Genomic DNA, 16,272 nt, shown 5'->3' with positions numbered 1-16,272 from the left:
ACGCCGCTCGCTTTACACATTATTATAGATGCTCAAACACATTTTTCCACATGAACTACTCGTCTTGTTCAAATTCCGTAAAGCTCTGTGAGTGAATGACAAGTGGATTTAACCCAGTGACCTCTTTTATAGGCCTTATAAAGTTGGAAATGGCCATGAATTGTGATGAAATTGCAATCGTGATCTGGCGCTAAGAAAATAGTGATGTTAATTTTTCGGCATGTTGCCCACTGCTTGTTTTATGTGAAAGTCCAGTGCATAAATGTATCCAGGAAACGTCTGCCAGTGATGAGACCTGGCTCATTAGAACTGACATGACAGGACATTTATTATCTTGTTGCAATCATATCCTCATTTTGCCTGTAATTTAACAAGCAATAATTGATTGGTAATGTCCCGTTTTCTATTTTTTGTGTGTTTTTTATTTTTTATTTGGAGGTTTTAATGAGCTTGGCAATGGGTTGAGTGTTCCATGAAAGAATGAACTGCTTTCGCTAACAATATCTAGCTTATATTTTCTTTATTCTGGGTAATATTACAGTCGAAAATATTGAAAACTGTATACTAATCGATACAATTGAAGATATACTTAAAATACGGTGGAAAAATGCACAAATAGGACAAAGTTGGACTTTTCTTGAATTGTTTTGGATTCATCCTCACCCATAGAGCTCGGGAATGTCAATCAACATTGAAAAACTTCTGAAATGTCCATAGAGATACAGACATAAAAAATCTGTTATGTCTAAATGTATAAAATAAGAGAGTATGACATTTTAGCGTCATCAAAACTACTTGGGTAAACAGTGTCAAGCTGCACTGCATCACTCATATTGTCAGGAGGAAGTCGTTTCGTGACCTCAGCACTAGGATACATCGAGATCCTTGAATTCGAAGCGAACAGTTTACTTTTAGTGCCTGACTCATACAGCACAGCTAGCTCTGCATTAGCATTCCCATCAGCCCCTGCAGTGTGCCTTTCCAATGGAGACAGCACACAGCATCATTAGGCTCCGGCTCACTGTGTTTCAACTCCTTTTTAATTGTGTAGCTAGCTGCAGTCTCTCCTCCGTATACAGCAATCCACCACTTTGACTTTAATTAATATGAGTCAGTTCTAGCCAAGCTGGCATAAATTCTATAAACAGTTTCTATATCGCACTGCTTGACAACTGTTTACTCCACAAATAGATCAAAAAGCCATGCATGGGGCTCTTTATGTGCGCATTAGCAAGCTGCAGAAAATGCTACACAAGTGATTTTGACAGTGTTGATGTTGGCAGAGAAGAGCTCAGAGAATTGCTTTTGGCATGCAAGAGTGTGTTCCCTGACGCTACAAATTATGCAAGCAGACGTGCAAATGTATACAGAGCATATACGTACGTGCGATGGCAGTATGGCGTATCAGACAGACTGGGGGCTCGTTCGCGTGTGTGTTCACAGTGTGGATAATGCTTTACAGTCTTCATTAACATTTGAGTGAACATGTGTTTCTATTATGACTTGTGTAACAGGACTGATAGGTAACTTTAGGTCACTTCAGGTACTAGTACATGATGTTCTCTGCCTCTGCCTGCCCAAGTACTTGTGTGGTTTACTTTGATAAAGGATTTCAGTTTGATTTTTATATTTTTTTATTGCTGCCCACTGAATTTATTTCTAAAAATTAAAAATTTGTCTGTACAAAAATCTGGCCATTTAGCGTTTAGTGGGTTAGAGTTACTACTTAGGGCTAGTTAAGGTATTAATTAAACGTGTACTAAGCCTGCATCATACTTTATTCTTAATAAAGTATTTGCTCTGTATGAAAAAAGTCTTTGTTTATACTTTATTAGGGTTAATTTAAGTGTAGTTATTATAAAATCCTGCTAAAAATATTAGATTGCAATCCCCTAAAAAGTTATTTCAAGTTCAAACGCTGGATATAAAAGAAACAATACATCATCCGGGCGTAATGTTACACTATCACTTATACTTTTTGTGTTCTTGTGTGCTCCAGATGCAGATCTACATGTACAACTCGGACGACTTCGACAGCCTCACTGCAGCGCTCAGGGAAAAGAGGATCATCGCCGCCATGGCCGTGTTTTTTCAGGTACGAGCCTTTTTAGAGTTTGGAGTACACATTCAGTGCAATCAGTGTTCAACTTGGAAAAACTCAGACTGACATGAAAGAAAAGTATTAGCGGGCTTTATTGAATGAGTCATCTTTGGCGCTCAGACGCTCAGACCCAAGCAGAAGACATTGCGATTAAGGGCATGCCAGTTAGACGACGTTTAGGACATGTCTTTTCCCCCGGGGCCTGGACACTGGAGGTGGTGGAGGTGAGGCTGAGGTGAGTGAAGGGGCTGATGAGATGATGAGAAGCTGAGGGGTTGCTGGGGAGGTGGAGGTTTAAATAGGGCAAACTGGGCGCTGTTTGGATAAAGAGGAGGTGCAGCGAGCAGCGGGGAGGATTAATAAGAGGAAGTGATGAAGGCTGAGGAGCAGATAAACTCTTGAGAAGCAGCGAATGGACAGGAGCACAGTTATTTCTTCCAGGCTGAATTTGCACTCGCTCCATATAGCACATTTAAAACAACTTCAACTTCAATTTTCAGAAAATGTTATGTTACTTTACTTTTTTTAGCTATTGGTTGGATGCAGTTATCCAGTAAAGATGTAATATAAATGTAGATTTGGTGACTACACTTGTGTTTTATTTGAGTTTTGTTCCAAGGTCAGAGAGTTTGTTTTTGTTTGTGGAATCAGATCAATGTGTGAGCCGCTCTGGCCATTGTTCTGTGGCTGGAGTACGGATCACCGTCAGCTCTGCTCTATCTCTGCACCGGCACAAATAAAAGCTTCATTTGAGCCCATTGATTACCTAAGTGGGCTTTTATTTGGACCATTAACCCACACTTAATATTTCCACTCTCTCTAGACCCCAGCCTGAGCCTCCTGGTGTCGAGCACCTCTGGCTTTTACAGACTTTAGGATTTGGGATACAAAGTGTGATGACGGATATGGAAACTGCACGAGAGTCTCTATTATCATGTGAATAAATGTGTTTACTATAACCAGGAGTGGAAAGGAACTCATTACAAATACTACTGCTACTGTAATTTAGTAGATTTCTTGGGGTAATTGTAAGCTTTTGAGGAGATTTTTAAACCTGCACTTGTACTTCTACTTGAAGATAAGTCCAGCCATGTACTTGTAATTAGTTAACCTTAAAATCATAAAAGTTGCTGAGTCTAGCAGTAGCAGTCCCAGTTGTCCCAATGCACTGCTGTTTCTGCTCCATTTTAAACCTTAAACACACATAACATCCCCCCACCGCCTCCTCTGACTGACCAGAGCTTAGAAAATATGCAGATTGTGTTTTAATACAGTGTTACATGCCACTTGGTCTAGGGTGATGGCGCATGACTAAAAGATGTAAAACCGGGTGTAGAACAAAAACTGGAGCGTAGAGAGGTGTCCAAAAAGATAAACAGTATTTATTTTACAAAAAAGTACTGAAAATGTGTGCAAAATGAAATAACTAGATAATATAAAAATAAACTAACTGAAGATTAACTAAGGTCGCTGCAGCGGAGGACCCACTGGTCGCTGGTGGCAGCTCTGGGCTTTTATCCCCCAGCCAGGTGTGGCTCTTCAGCTGGTGTGGATCTGGGCAGGTGGAGGCAAAGAGCAGAAGTAGAACGTAGTCTGTAATAAACATCTTAGTATGGCTTTTTAACCAATCAAATTTCATTTTAATGACTAAAATGCTACTAAAATTGCAGAAAAAGTAATTATAGGAACTAGTACTTTGAGAAGTATTTTATGCATATTTGTACTTTAACAAATTTAGCAGCACTTTTTGTACTTGTTATTGAGTACTTTTACTTGAGTACACATTTTGTTACTCTTCCAATCACTGATACTATATTATTTCTGCAGTGAACTGAGAGTGAACACTTCAGTTTTACCCCCCTCCCCAAAAAACAGACAATGTCTTTGATTTTCATGAAAAGACGTTTTAGCGAAAGCAACACAATAAAACTGAAAATTCTAAAGTAAAAGAAAACTGCACAGATGATAAAGTCCAAACCTTGACACTTCAGACTGAGGCTTAAGAGCTGTTCAAAACATCTTGAATAAATGTATTTTAGTTGAGTTGTAATTAGATTTTATTCATCAGCAGCTAGGTATTTTATTGTTATTTTACAATTATAGACTGGTAGGTTTATTTAATTTTTTCAGCCCTTTTATTATTATTATTTTATGTTAAACAGGGAGTATTCTGCAAAAATCAGCTTTCTATAATGTTTATAATCATCTAAAACATGCTGAAGAGGTTTTAGACGTCATTCATGCATGTTTGAGTAATTTAGTAATATCTCCTGATTCTGCACAATGCTCCACCCACAAACCTACGACATCCAGGCTCCCACACGACAATTCTCCATAAATATATACAAGCATGACGCAAAGCTGTACACAACAACTTGATAAACCTGATGGGATGTGCAGTAGTTTCATTAGTGGCATGCATGCTGATTGATAGTGCTCTGAAGGGGGAGTCACTTAACACGGAGAGCAAAGGGGAGGGCAGACTCACACATGTCTTACTTAAATGTATATATGTTAATACGTTGTTTTCAGCAGACAATAAAAGATAACATGGAGTGTGAATTATGTTGTGTGTTAGCAGTTAATACCCCATTGACGTGAAATACCTCCTCTTTAAAGTTCTATTCAAAATTCACTCTGGTGTGTCAGCTTCCACATATTTGCTGATGTAGTTCTCTCCTTCCCCTCATGCACTGTCTGGGGAGGATGTATGCAGCTGCTGCCTGTAGCCCGACTTCAACCATGACCCCAATAACCGGCTGCTTGCACATATATTTGACAGGTTGAGCTGGAGTCTGTTAATATGCAAACAGTGTGTGTATGTGATTTCAGTGGCCCCAATGCATCTTTCTGTATCCACTCAAGTGTTGCATGTTCTGCCAAACCAACAGAGCGTACAGTATGGAGGTTTATGCATGGACTAGCACCTCATGATTGCTTTTTTTCACTCGAAACAAAGAAATCCTGGAAAGTAGTTGGTGTGTTTTTTGAACTGGTTTATTCCTTGATTAAATGTCAGGGCAATTTAAACTTTGATAAGGTCTTGGCTTATAGGTCCAGTTTATTTCTTGTTTTTACCCTAACTCAGGGCTAAGTTTAATGTTCTATCTGCATTATTCAAGCTAATTTTATGTATTATTTTATTTATGCAGATTTTAAATGAGGCAGACACTTGACATCTTACCCTTTGGATTTCCTGTGGCACAACTTCTCTATAAATTACTTAGAGCAGTGTGCACTGAAAAAGGAAAAAGTTTGTATTGAGCTAAAATGTCAAAAAAAAGTAGCTATGCAATAAACATGTTAACCACCATTTGCATAGTGCAGTGAAGTCTGAGTCCGTGTGTACAAACTACCTTATTTGGCTTTTCCTAGCACCACCAGATCTAAATCCCAACTATATCAGGCCTAAATCAGGTCTAAAATGAGATGTCTGTGTAATCCCTCAGTCATTCAGGCCTGATCCATTGTAACCTACAAACACTTTAAGACAGAAACCCAAAGGACAAAAGCCCGAACCATAAACAAAGTAATGTAGTCTACTCCATTCAGTGTAGTGAAGAGTGCAGTGAGTGTTACATTAGAGAAACTAAACAGCCACTCCATAAGAAAATGTACCAACACCATCGGGGGAACTCCTCTTTACCCCAGTCCGCTGTACATCTCCACTAACCACTCCTTTGAACACAGTGAGGTTCAGATCTTTGCCAGAGAAAACAAATGCTTTGACAGGAGAGTTAGACAAGCTATTTTTGTTAGGAAAGGACAGAAATCGCCTTAGAAATCACTTGTCCTCCATATATAAATCCATTCTCAGACCCAAAGCAAACAGCAGAAACAAAGAGAACAGTAGAGCAAAGGTTGGTTGCAACTGTAAACAATAGCTGTTTACAGTTTCAGTATTGTTAGCTCCTCCCTTCAGATAGATATAAGGCAGTGTTCACCAGTAATCTGACCAGAACTGAAGAAGCGGCTTGGATAAACAGCGAAACGTCGTCACTTTTGGTCCAGTTGACAGATTTAACTTTTACTATGAGACTAAACCAGGTCTAATCTTGGACAAAACCATATATAAGGGAGTTTTTAAACAAATGCTACCAAGCAGAGTGCAGAATACCACCAGCAATAGCAACTCCAGGCACATTTGTATATGAAGAAACAACATTCACTTTTGTATAATGTTGGCCCTATATAGGTGTCTTAAGAATATTTAAAAGCAGTATTTTCAAATAGCCGTGGGAGTAGAGGGAGAGGATATTGGTTTAAGGTATAGTGCTTTTTGTATATATTCAGTGTGCGTGTTTTATTTTAAGTTTATCATTAACATTTTTATTAAATCGCTCATAACCCTTTAACTCCTACTCAACTTTCCGAGCGCACACAGGAGACAAAACTTAAAACTTTCAAATTAGTTTAAAACAGCCTCCAAGTACATTCTGGCCTATATACAAACTAATCAAATTGTGCAAAAAGTGATATTTATTTTATATTTATACACCGTGCGCTCACATGCATAGCAAAGTAAACAGTTTTACTTCATTTGGAGGATTTCATTTCCAGGAAGGAAGAAAGAAAGTTTTGGCAGAGAGTCAAAAATCTGAAAGAGAAGCGGTTTCTAGAGATGAGAGGGAGGCAGTCCATTGCAGGTGGATAAGTACTATAGGTGCATTGTGCTGGGTGACAGTAATCATCTCCTCAGCTCTATACAGTAGATGGAGCTCTCAAACTCCTCTAAACATAGCAATAATTAAAGACAGCTCGCTACTTTTCACATGCATGCTGGTTAGTAGATACAAATGCACTGCAGAACCTATGGAGATAAACCTGAAAATCCTTTGTCTTAAAATCCAAATGGTGTGTGTTGTGACAAGGTGTACTGTCGCTCTGGAGAATAAAGGGGAATTTTAAAAAAAACATCACTACCGGTTTGGTCCCAAGCTAACACAAACTGATTCTTTGTGAAGAACATGATTAATACATTTAGACATTTACCTATGCATCACAACTTTCACGAGGCCAGAGCGGAGTTTACTGTCAAGTTAAACCTAACAACACCTTGCGTATAAGATGCAGAAAAGAAAGGTGTCTCATTTTCACCCTAAGAGCTGCTTTTACAATGTATACAGTGCTGTGAAAAAGTAGACGCCCCCTTACCAATTTCTTACTTTTTCTGTACCTTTGTCACTTTTAGCCATTTCAGATCAAGCAAACTTAAACATTAGACAAAGATAACTCACTAGTAAACACAAAATGCAGTTGTAGATTTTTATTTATTGAGGAAAAAAAGCCATCTGAACCTACATGGCCCATATGAAAAAGTAATTACCCTCTAAATCTAATAACTGGTTGAACCACACTTAACAGCAACAACTGCAGTCAAGCGTTTGCGATAACTGGCAATGAGTTTTTCACATCACTGTGGAGGAATTTTGGTCCACTCTTCCTTTGCAGAATTGTTTTAAATCGGCCACATTGGAGGGTTTCCAAGTATGAGCCGCCTTTTTAAGGTCATGCCACAGCATCTCTGTTGAGTTGAGTGAAGTCTGGACTTTGACTAGGCCACTCCAAAACCCTCATTTTATTTATTTTTTTAAGCCATTCAGAAGTGGACTTTCTGGTGTGCTGTGGATCAGTGTCCTGCTGCAGAACCCAAGTGCTCTTCAGCTTGAGGTCATGAACTGATGGCCAGACATTCTCCTTCAGGATTTGTTTGTAGAGAGCAGAGTTCATGGTTCCTTCAATCACAGCAAGTCATCCAGGTCCTGAAGCTACAAAGCAGCTCCAAACCATGACACTACCACCACCATGTTTCACTGTCGGCATGATGTTCTTTTTTATCAAATCCTGTGTTCATTTTATGCCAGATCTAATGGGATGAACTCCTTCCAAAAAGTTCAACTTTTATTTCATTAGTCCACAGAATATCTTCCCCAAAGCTTTGGGGATCATCAAGATATTTCTGGCAAAAATGGGACGAGCTTTTATGTTCTTTTTTGTCAGCAGTGGCTTTCGCATTGGAACTCTGCCATGAATGCCATTTTTGCCTAATCTCTTTCTTATGGTTGAGTCATGAACACTGACCTTTACTGAGGCAAGTGAGGCCTGCAGATGTTTAGATGTTGTTCTGGGTTCCTTTGTGACCTCTTGGATCAGTCGTCGCTGTGCTCTTGGGGGGCCAGCCACTCCTGGGAAGGTTCACCACTGTGTCATGCTTTCTCTGTTTGTGGATAATGGCTCTCACTGTGGTTCGCTGGAGTCTCAAAGATTTAGAAATGACTTTGTAACCTTTTCCAGAGACATGTCAATTACTTTTCTTCTTATCTGCTCCTGAATTTCTTTGGATTGTGGCATGATGTCTTGGGACAGGTCTATTTAAGTGATCTCTTGATTTGAAAGGTCTGACAGCATCAGGTGTGGCTATGGAAATTTAACTCAGCTTTCCACAATAATATGACTAATCACTTTCCTCGTCATTTAACAAGGGGGGCAGTTACTTTTTCACACTGGATCATGTAGGTTTAACAAATAAAATCATCCCATAATTAGCTGCATTTTATGTTTACTGGAGTTATCTTTGTTAAATATTTAAACATTTTAATTTATCGACTTGTGGGCTTGAACATAGTCATCCTGCTAACCGTAAGGAGAGTTCAAACAGGGCCCAGGAGAGATCCTCAAACATGCATTGATGACATATAAAACCACTTCCAGCATGTTTTTGATGAAGGGACAACAATAATATCATAGTAAAAAGCCCAGAAATGTACATTTTGCATGATACCCCCTCCTGAACTTCATTTCTATACCTTTAGCATTTCAAACTCCAGGTGTATGTATTCAAAAACTGTCCATAAAGAAACTGTTTTGGAGCAATTACAGAAAATATACTTGCGCAGTTTGCACTGACATATGCAAAATTGAGAAATTAACCATAATCTAGGTGACGACTGCTATTTGAATCTAGCAGCAATTAGTTCATTCTCTTCTGCTACTGGGCTAAATGACTGTAATCACACCATAAGCACTGCTGGCTGTTTACATTCAGTGCTGCACACTCCACTGGCCTCAGCATCGAATACATTTCTTTCAATCTGCCCTCAGACATTTGATTTTGTTTTTCTTCTCAGATTGCTGCATCGAGTGAAGTCACGTTCAGAACTTAAATAACTCAAAAGCTGAAGCCTTTTGCACATTATAAGAAGGCATGTTTAAAAGTTGCAGTGGCGTTTTATCAAATGTTTCGACCATTAAAAAAGTCTGAGTTTGAGAATGTGTCTGATAAAAAGAATAAAGATACACTGTATAATCTGTAATACACATTGTGAATCTTATAAACTGAAAACACGGGCTACAAAGTCATGGGAAAATATTTTGTCATGCCATCTTTTCAGTGTTATTAGGAGCAATTCATCTTTTTTAAATGTGAATTTTGTTCAGCACTGTGCACATTTGAAAGAAATTTGAAATATGCACTGCTAAATTAATAATAAGAATCACTGTTTGTAGAGGGATAAACCAGGGCTAGCAGATTTTATACTTAAGATTCAGAAGACGGGGTGTAGTGTTGTCTGCAGAGAAAATTTTTTTTATATAATTATTGGCAGATGTGATTCAACATGTTATTTTTCTTTGATTGTGATTCATTTTGGAGCCATAAGGGAAACAAACTAAAGCTTCTATGAAATACTGAATAGATCATAAGTATGACACTGCATCTGTTATCTCACTGTCATAACGTTCACACCTATGAGCAATACAAATATTAACTGTTCATTTCTGCACAATAGTTTACAGACACCACATAGTTATACATATGTGCTCATTAATGGAACGTTTTTCACTGCCATTGCTGCCAATATGTGTCCATGAAGTTCATTATGCAAAATGTATTTAGCTTTTTATCATATTTCTTGCATCTTTGAGTAATTTAGCGATCTCTCCCGGCCCTATTCAAACCCTCCTTACAATTAGCGGTAAGATTCTGTACAATGCTCCGCCCACAGCTGCCTACGTCATCCATGCTCCCACACAAGAATTCTCTATAAATATATCAAAAGCATAAATATATCAAAAGCATGATACAAAACTGTACACAACAACTCGACAAACCTGACGGGATGTGCTGTAGTTTTATTAGCGGGATGCAGCTGATTGTGTTGTGATGGCGCTCTGAAGGAGGAGTGACTTAAAGTGGAGAGCAAAGAGAAGGGAGACTTAGAGTGTCGAAAAATGAAAGTGAAGCTTTTAAAATGTGTTAATAACGTTGTTTTCAGGGGAATATAGCAACGATAAAAGATGACACAGTGATCTGAATATATATGTGTTAGCAGTTATATACCCTCTCTTTAAGTGTAGCACTAATGGACAAATTTCGCTGCCACCCTGTGAAACCCGCACCTGGAGTACCAAGTGCAATAAAGAAAAAGTATAGATGCTTGGAACAAAGGGTTAAGGGAAGATAAAGTGAGACAATGTTCCAGTCACTTTGCAGACGCCCACGCAACGGTAATCATTTCAAATAGCGCAAGAAGATATTAACTGCAAGTGCAATAACAACTTGTTTTGAAAGTGAGGCTCCAAGTGTGCGTGTGAGACGGAGAGATCACGGGGAGAGTGGAGGAGGAGAAGAGAGGCATCTTTTGTTATGAACGTTAGTCTGAGAAAGCACCAGAGCCTTCCCCTACTGAGCCCCACCACTGGGGCCTGTCACTCCACAAACCCCCAACCGATGTGAGTGTAGTCGGGTGGTACACTTAAGAGCACCTGGGGTAATTTATGAATACACTGAAGATTGTGTCAACAGCATTGGGAAGTAACTACTAAATACATGTACCGAATACTAAATTGAGTGTATTTCAGTACAGTTATGTAGGTGGTATTCAGAATTCAGTTCAGTTATGTTGTTGTACATACTGCATATAATTAGTGAGAAAAATAAGAAAACCGCACACTTGTGGTGAGTGCAAAACGGCACTCATGTGGTGTACCAAGCTGTACCTGATTTTTATTTTCTTAAAAAAAACAACAACAAAAACAGAACTAGTTCATTTTAAATGGTTTGCTGTGGTTCAAAGTTACTCCTCACTTGCCTTATGCATTTCAAGCTGCCTTGATTCTATTCACTGTTCACTTTTCACAACTTTCACAGGCCAGAGCGGAGCTTTGCCATCATGGTAACACTTCCTGATTATCTGACAATAAGATGCTTCTTAATTAGATGTAGAAGTACACAGCTGACTTATTCTGACCTCAAGAGCTGCTTATACAGTATGTCTGTACTGGGGCAAGACATATGTTGCTCAAATACATGGAAATACATTGTCTCCTTAGGTTGGACTACTGTAATGGCAAACAATCTCCAAACAAGCGTTAAGACAGCGCAGTACATTCAGAACACTGCTGCTCGGGTCCTGACTAGAACCAAAAAGTACAAAAATGTAAGTCCTGTGCTCAGGTCTCTGCAGTGGCTCCTGTGGCTCAGAGAATAGACTTTAAAGCAGCTCTGCTTATGAACAAGTCTCTCCATGGCCTAGGTCCAAAGTAAATCTCCCACATGTTAGTGCTCTGAGGACTTCAGGGACCGGCCTCCTGCTGGTGCCCAGAGTCAGGACTAAACATGGAGAATCAGCATTTCAGTTTTATGCAGCTAAAACTTGGAACAATCTTCCTGAAGATATGAGACAGGCCTCTACTTTGACCAAGTTTAAATCTAGGACCAAAACAGTTCTGTTTAGCTGTGCATACGACTGAAAGGTGTTTATTCTGCATTTTTCTCCTTTAATGTAAATTTTATGATAATTATTTGTGATTATTTATCTTTCAATTTGTTGCATTGTGATTTTATTCTGTAAAGCACTTTGAATTACCTTGTGTATGAATCGTGCTATACAAAATAAACTTGCCTTGCCTTACAGAGCCTTTCAATAAATACATGACAAACGACTCAACAAACCTAAAGTTGTTAGAAATCAAGGTCGCGTTCTTTACACTGTAACATAATGCAGCTCAAGGTGAAAGTACTCCAAGTATTCAGAATACAGTACTCTGATTCAACAATATAATGTAATATGTTACATGGCCCAATCAGTACATAAATTGTTAAAGTAAATACATTTTCAAAATATTCTCCCCCATCACTGTGTATCGCATGGGCAGCAAATACTTGTCTAATATTGATATAGTGGATGGTCTGTTGTTTGTTTACTTTTTGACCTTTTAATTAAAAAAATACCCACTGTGATTCACAAACCCCCTTTGCAAAGGAGTCTTGTCCTCCACTGTTGTAGATGTTTTTAGTGAAGCACTCAGAGGAAAACTCAGAGGAAACAAACAAATTACACACAAAAGACCTCACGTAGTCCAAGAATCGAATCCCAAGACCTTCATAAAGTCAGGCGGGGGACCAGCAGCTATGTCACCACAATACTGAGTCACACAGGCTACTTTCACTTTAATGGGTTGTGTATAAATTCAGCCTGGAGAATATCGAGTCCAGCAGGTCCCTGGTTGACGTGAAGGTTAGAAGTTCTGTTCTAGTAATTAAGCCATGTTGTATTGTTGTTACCTTATCAAAAACACAACCAGAGTTGTGTTTTGTTTTATTCACACATGTTTGAGTAATCCTTTATTATAAATCTGTGTACATCGCCAAAGCTCAAAATGCTTTGTTCTACATTGTGATGTTGTGTAGTGGTAGTTTTCAAGTTAACAGTTGCATTTTACCTTTAGTTCAGTAGAGTTTGGCAATTCCAGAACTGAAATCTTCCAGAGTGTTTTCCATTTGAGAGAAGAATATGCAGCATTTGTGTTCTAAACATGTGTGAATGAAACAAAACTCCAGGTAACTTTTTGATGAGGAAACAACATTATAACAGATTAGAAAGTAGTGTAATATTGGCCCTTTAAGAAGACTCAGATGCATGTCAGGAAAACCGGATAACTGGCCTAATCCAGTTTACTTGCATTTCGAAAAGTTTGGATAACTCTTGTGTCAGGGGTGTCTGAAATGCAAAGCTTACAGATATTATGTGTCCTCAGGTTGGAGCCAAGGATAACCCGGCTGTGGAACCCATCATCCATGGACTTAAGGGAGTGGTGCATCATGGTAAGTCTTCCTACCTTTTCATCTCCTGCTTTTGACCAACTTTAGACAAAATCAGAACTGCTGGCCTCTGTTTATCATTTACTGGAAGTCCCCCAACACAATGAGAAACTAGTACGATTAATTACTTTAGTGAATCGAGATTTAGGTCAATTTAAGTAACATCTATTTCATAAAACAAACATATGCATTTTTGTGGGCGATTAGAATTAAACTGTAACATTCATTCATTTGCATTTTGTTCACTGTAAACTGCATTATTGATCTGCAACGGCTTAGTAACAGAAACAGGTTCACTAACTTCCTTTTTATAATTGTAGAGATGTGCTGCCTCTTCAGAGTGCCATTTCCCTAACGACAGTAGCTGATTTTAATTTACATGTTTTTATTGTTGAAAAAAATGTTATTTGTTAACCCTGTGTGTATTACCCGTCAGATTTGTTTTTAATGATTGCAAGTAGGTATAGAGCAATGGGCGGAAATAGCAGTTTGATGAAAACCATAGACTCTACAAAGAAGTGAACTAAGTGAGTGTGACTTCACCCATGGCGTTCGGCTCTAGCCAAATCTAGCTCATGGAGGCTTGTAATTATAGCGGCAAATTCAGACCGCAAGTATCACAGCAACCAAAAAGCCAATCTGGAGTGAGGGTGTTGCTAATGTTAGTGGGAGGGACCTCGGAGAAAGAAGGCACCTGATTTGCATGTTATTAATGTTCATATCTTGATTTACGGACAAAATAGCAAAATAAAAACACCAAGATCATGTAGAACGGGCTAATACAGACATTTTAAGGACAAAATACGCCTGATAGCAGCAGTTACACAGAGAGGAATGACACTTTTTCAGTGTAAAGTGAATTGGGGCCAGAGTTGATGGAGCTGGAAGTGCACCCATGTTCACTTCCTATTTGGAACTTGGTGGCTATCGGTATAATAAGGTAAAAAGCCCATAACGGTTGATGTTACGTAATCTGTCCCCTTTAAGGTGTTATAAGTACATTTTCTTTGTAAAAGCTAAAACATACTGGATAGAAGATTGCACTGAACATGATACATTGAGCAGACACATCCTACACTTTCTCCCTCATTATTTCTGTTCTTTGCTATTGATTTTCTTTAAGCTGAAGATAAAACCTGGTGCTCTAGTTCAGTCAGAGCAAAACAACCTTCTCCCTACATTGGGTATCATCTGATGGCCCCCAGATTACCAACCTATAGTGTTACTACATTACATTACATAACATTACATTACACTACATTACATAACATTACACTACATTATATTACATTACATTACATCACACATTGCACTTTTAACTTATATTTACTTTACTGTATATTTGTATATTGTTCCTGTGTTATATTGCTCACATTTTATATTGTATTGTATTATATTGCTTATATTTTATATTGTATTGTATTTTTCACCTGTTCAGGGACTACAGACAGAAACTAGCTTCGGCTATAATCTGGTGCAAAGCATCTATTAAGGTTTTTTTGCACACTGTCCCTTCAAATAAACTAATAAATAAACTAAACTAAACATTCAGGTTCATTCATCCTTCTCTGGAAAAGAAGCACTGTATGCTGTGGTCTATAACAGCTTCTTCGCCTAGAGCCTTCACCTTCTGTTTACACGATTCAATTCATTGATTTATTTTTTTATTTCCCAGTAACTATAACTACAACTTATTGAATGTTACATTGAATTAATTCAGGTTGTGGAAATGACAAAATTTATCTTAGATACTTCAAACTTTGGACTCAAATGCTTCTTAGTTTTGGGGTGAGTGCTTAGAGGGGATAATGCTAGTGCTAATTAAAGATGAAGATAAATGAAGCTGTTATCTGAAATGTAGTTGTGACTTTGTTCATTGCATCCTTCAATATTGGTCTAAAAACTGCTTCCTAACCTTATGCAGCAAGATGGATTCCTGCAATATCCATTCACAAACTCAAGGGAATCCATCTTGGCATGCTTCATGTGTGGACAGGGAAGACGTCTGTGCTTTTGTCTCAACTAGATGTGGCAAAAGTTTGACTTTTTTAGCCTGTTGTGCTGTTGTGACTCTTCAACCAATCAGCTTTGAGTATTTGTTTTACATAGAGCTCAATTCAGAGTGCTACACATATCAAACTGACACGAGGCAGGTTATTGCTAAACAAAACAGTTTCATGGACTTGTGGTTCAAAACTGCAAAGCTGTTTCTCGCTTGCCCCACAACTACATCAGTCCGAATGTCATTACCTTACGGAGCCTGAATCTCGAATGATACTTTCTCTCCATATAGTGCCTCATCATTGCAACATTTTACAGCAGCAAGTAGCACAACTGTAAGAAGTACTGGCAGTAAGCAGGGACATGAGGCAGGAGCTGATATGTTACGAGCACAATGTCACCTAAAAACGCAGGACAATAGTTTGCATTCACCGCAAGTTGATGATGTCATAATTTGAGATAGAGTGCAGAGGCCTGTGTAACTATTTGAGATTCAATGTTTTTGAATGAAACATCAAAACTCATGATGCACAAATGTCTAACCTCAATACTTGGTGGTAATGGTTTAGCCAATCAGGGACACACATGGCCCATCCAAATCAAAACAAATACAGCTGCTTACAAGGGAAAAAAGATAACACGGCGTATTTCTGGAGAATTTTTAAGTTTTTTTTATTAATTAAACCAATGTTCTCCACTACAAAGCCCATCTACATCTCCAGCGTGCATGTACTGCAGTAGGAAGGCCACAAATACACACACTCATGTTTTATGGAGCCTTGACTGGAGGCTACTCGCGCTTTGATTGTTCTCATCACAAACTCCCTGCTCCTTCATTATTCAGCTCCTCTCATAAACTCAGCACATAAATGAGCACTTTGGGGACCCCTTTTTTCTATGCATTAACACATTAACACCCTTCACATACTGTTTTCATATTTCTAACTAAAATGATTGTGTGTTTGGCGCACGCTGACCTGAACTGCATTCACGCCATGATCAAAATATTCACCCCAAAGCTTGTTCTGTCTTGATCTCCAATGGTGGCTTTCAACAACAGAGTGAATTT

At 38.6% G+C, this 16,272-nt stretch overlaps 1 protein-coding gene across 1 annotated transcript in view; it reads left to right on the top strand.

Annotated features, from left to right (window-relative positions):
• Nucleotides 1-16,272, top strand: part of LOC117370822 (receptor-type tyrosine-protein phosphatase gamma-like) — a 356,737-nt gene that overhangs the window by 280,233 nt on the left and 60,232 nt on the right. The window contains exons 5-6 of the mRNA XM_055221797.1: nucleotides 2,000-2,095; nucleotides 13,139-13,205. Coding sequence (XP_055077772.1) covers nucleotides 2,000-2,095; nucleotides 13,139-13,205 — 163 coding nt within the window. The remainder of the gene's footprint in view (nucleotides 1-1,999; nucleotides 2,096-13,138; nucleotides 13,206-16,272) is intronic.

Source organism: Periophthalmus magnuspinnatus, chromosome 5, assembly GCF_009829125.3.
Source record: "Periophthalmus magnuspinnatus isolate fPerMag1 chromosome 5, fPerMag1.2.pri, whole genome shotgun sequence".
In the NCBI taxonomy this organism is placed as follows: domain Eukaryota; kingdom Metazoa; phylum Chordata; class Actinopteri; order Gobiiformes; family Gobiidae; genus Periophthalmus; species Periophthalmus magnuspinnatus.
The sequence above is the reverse complement of the archived record's forward strand: the minus strand, read 5'-3'. Positions and strand labels throughout refer to the sequence as shown.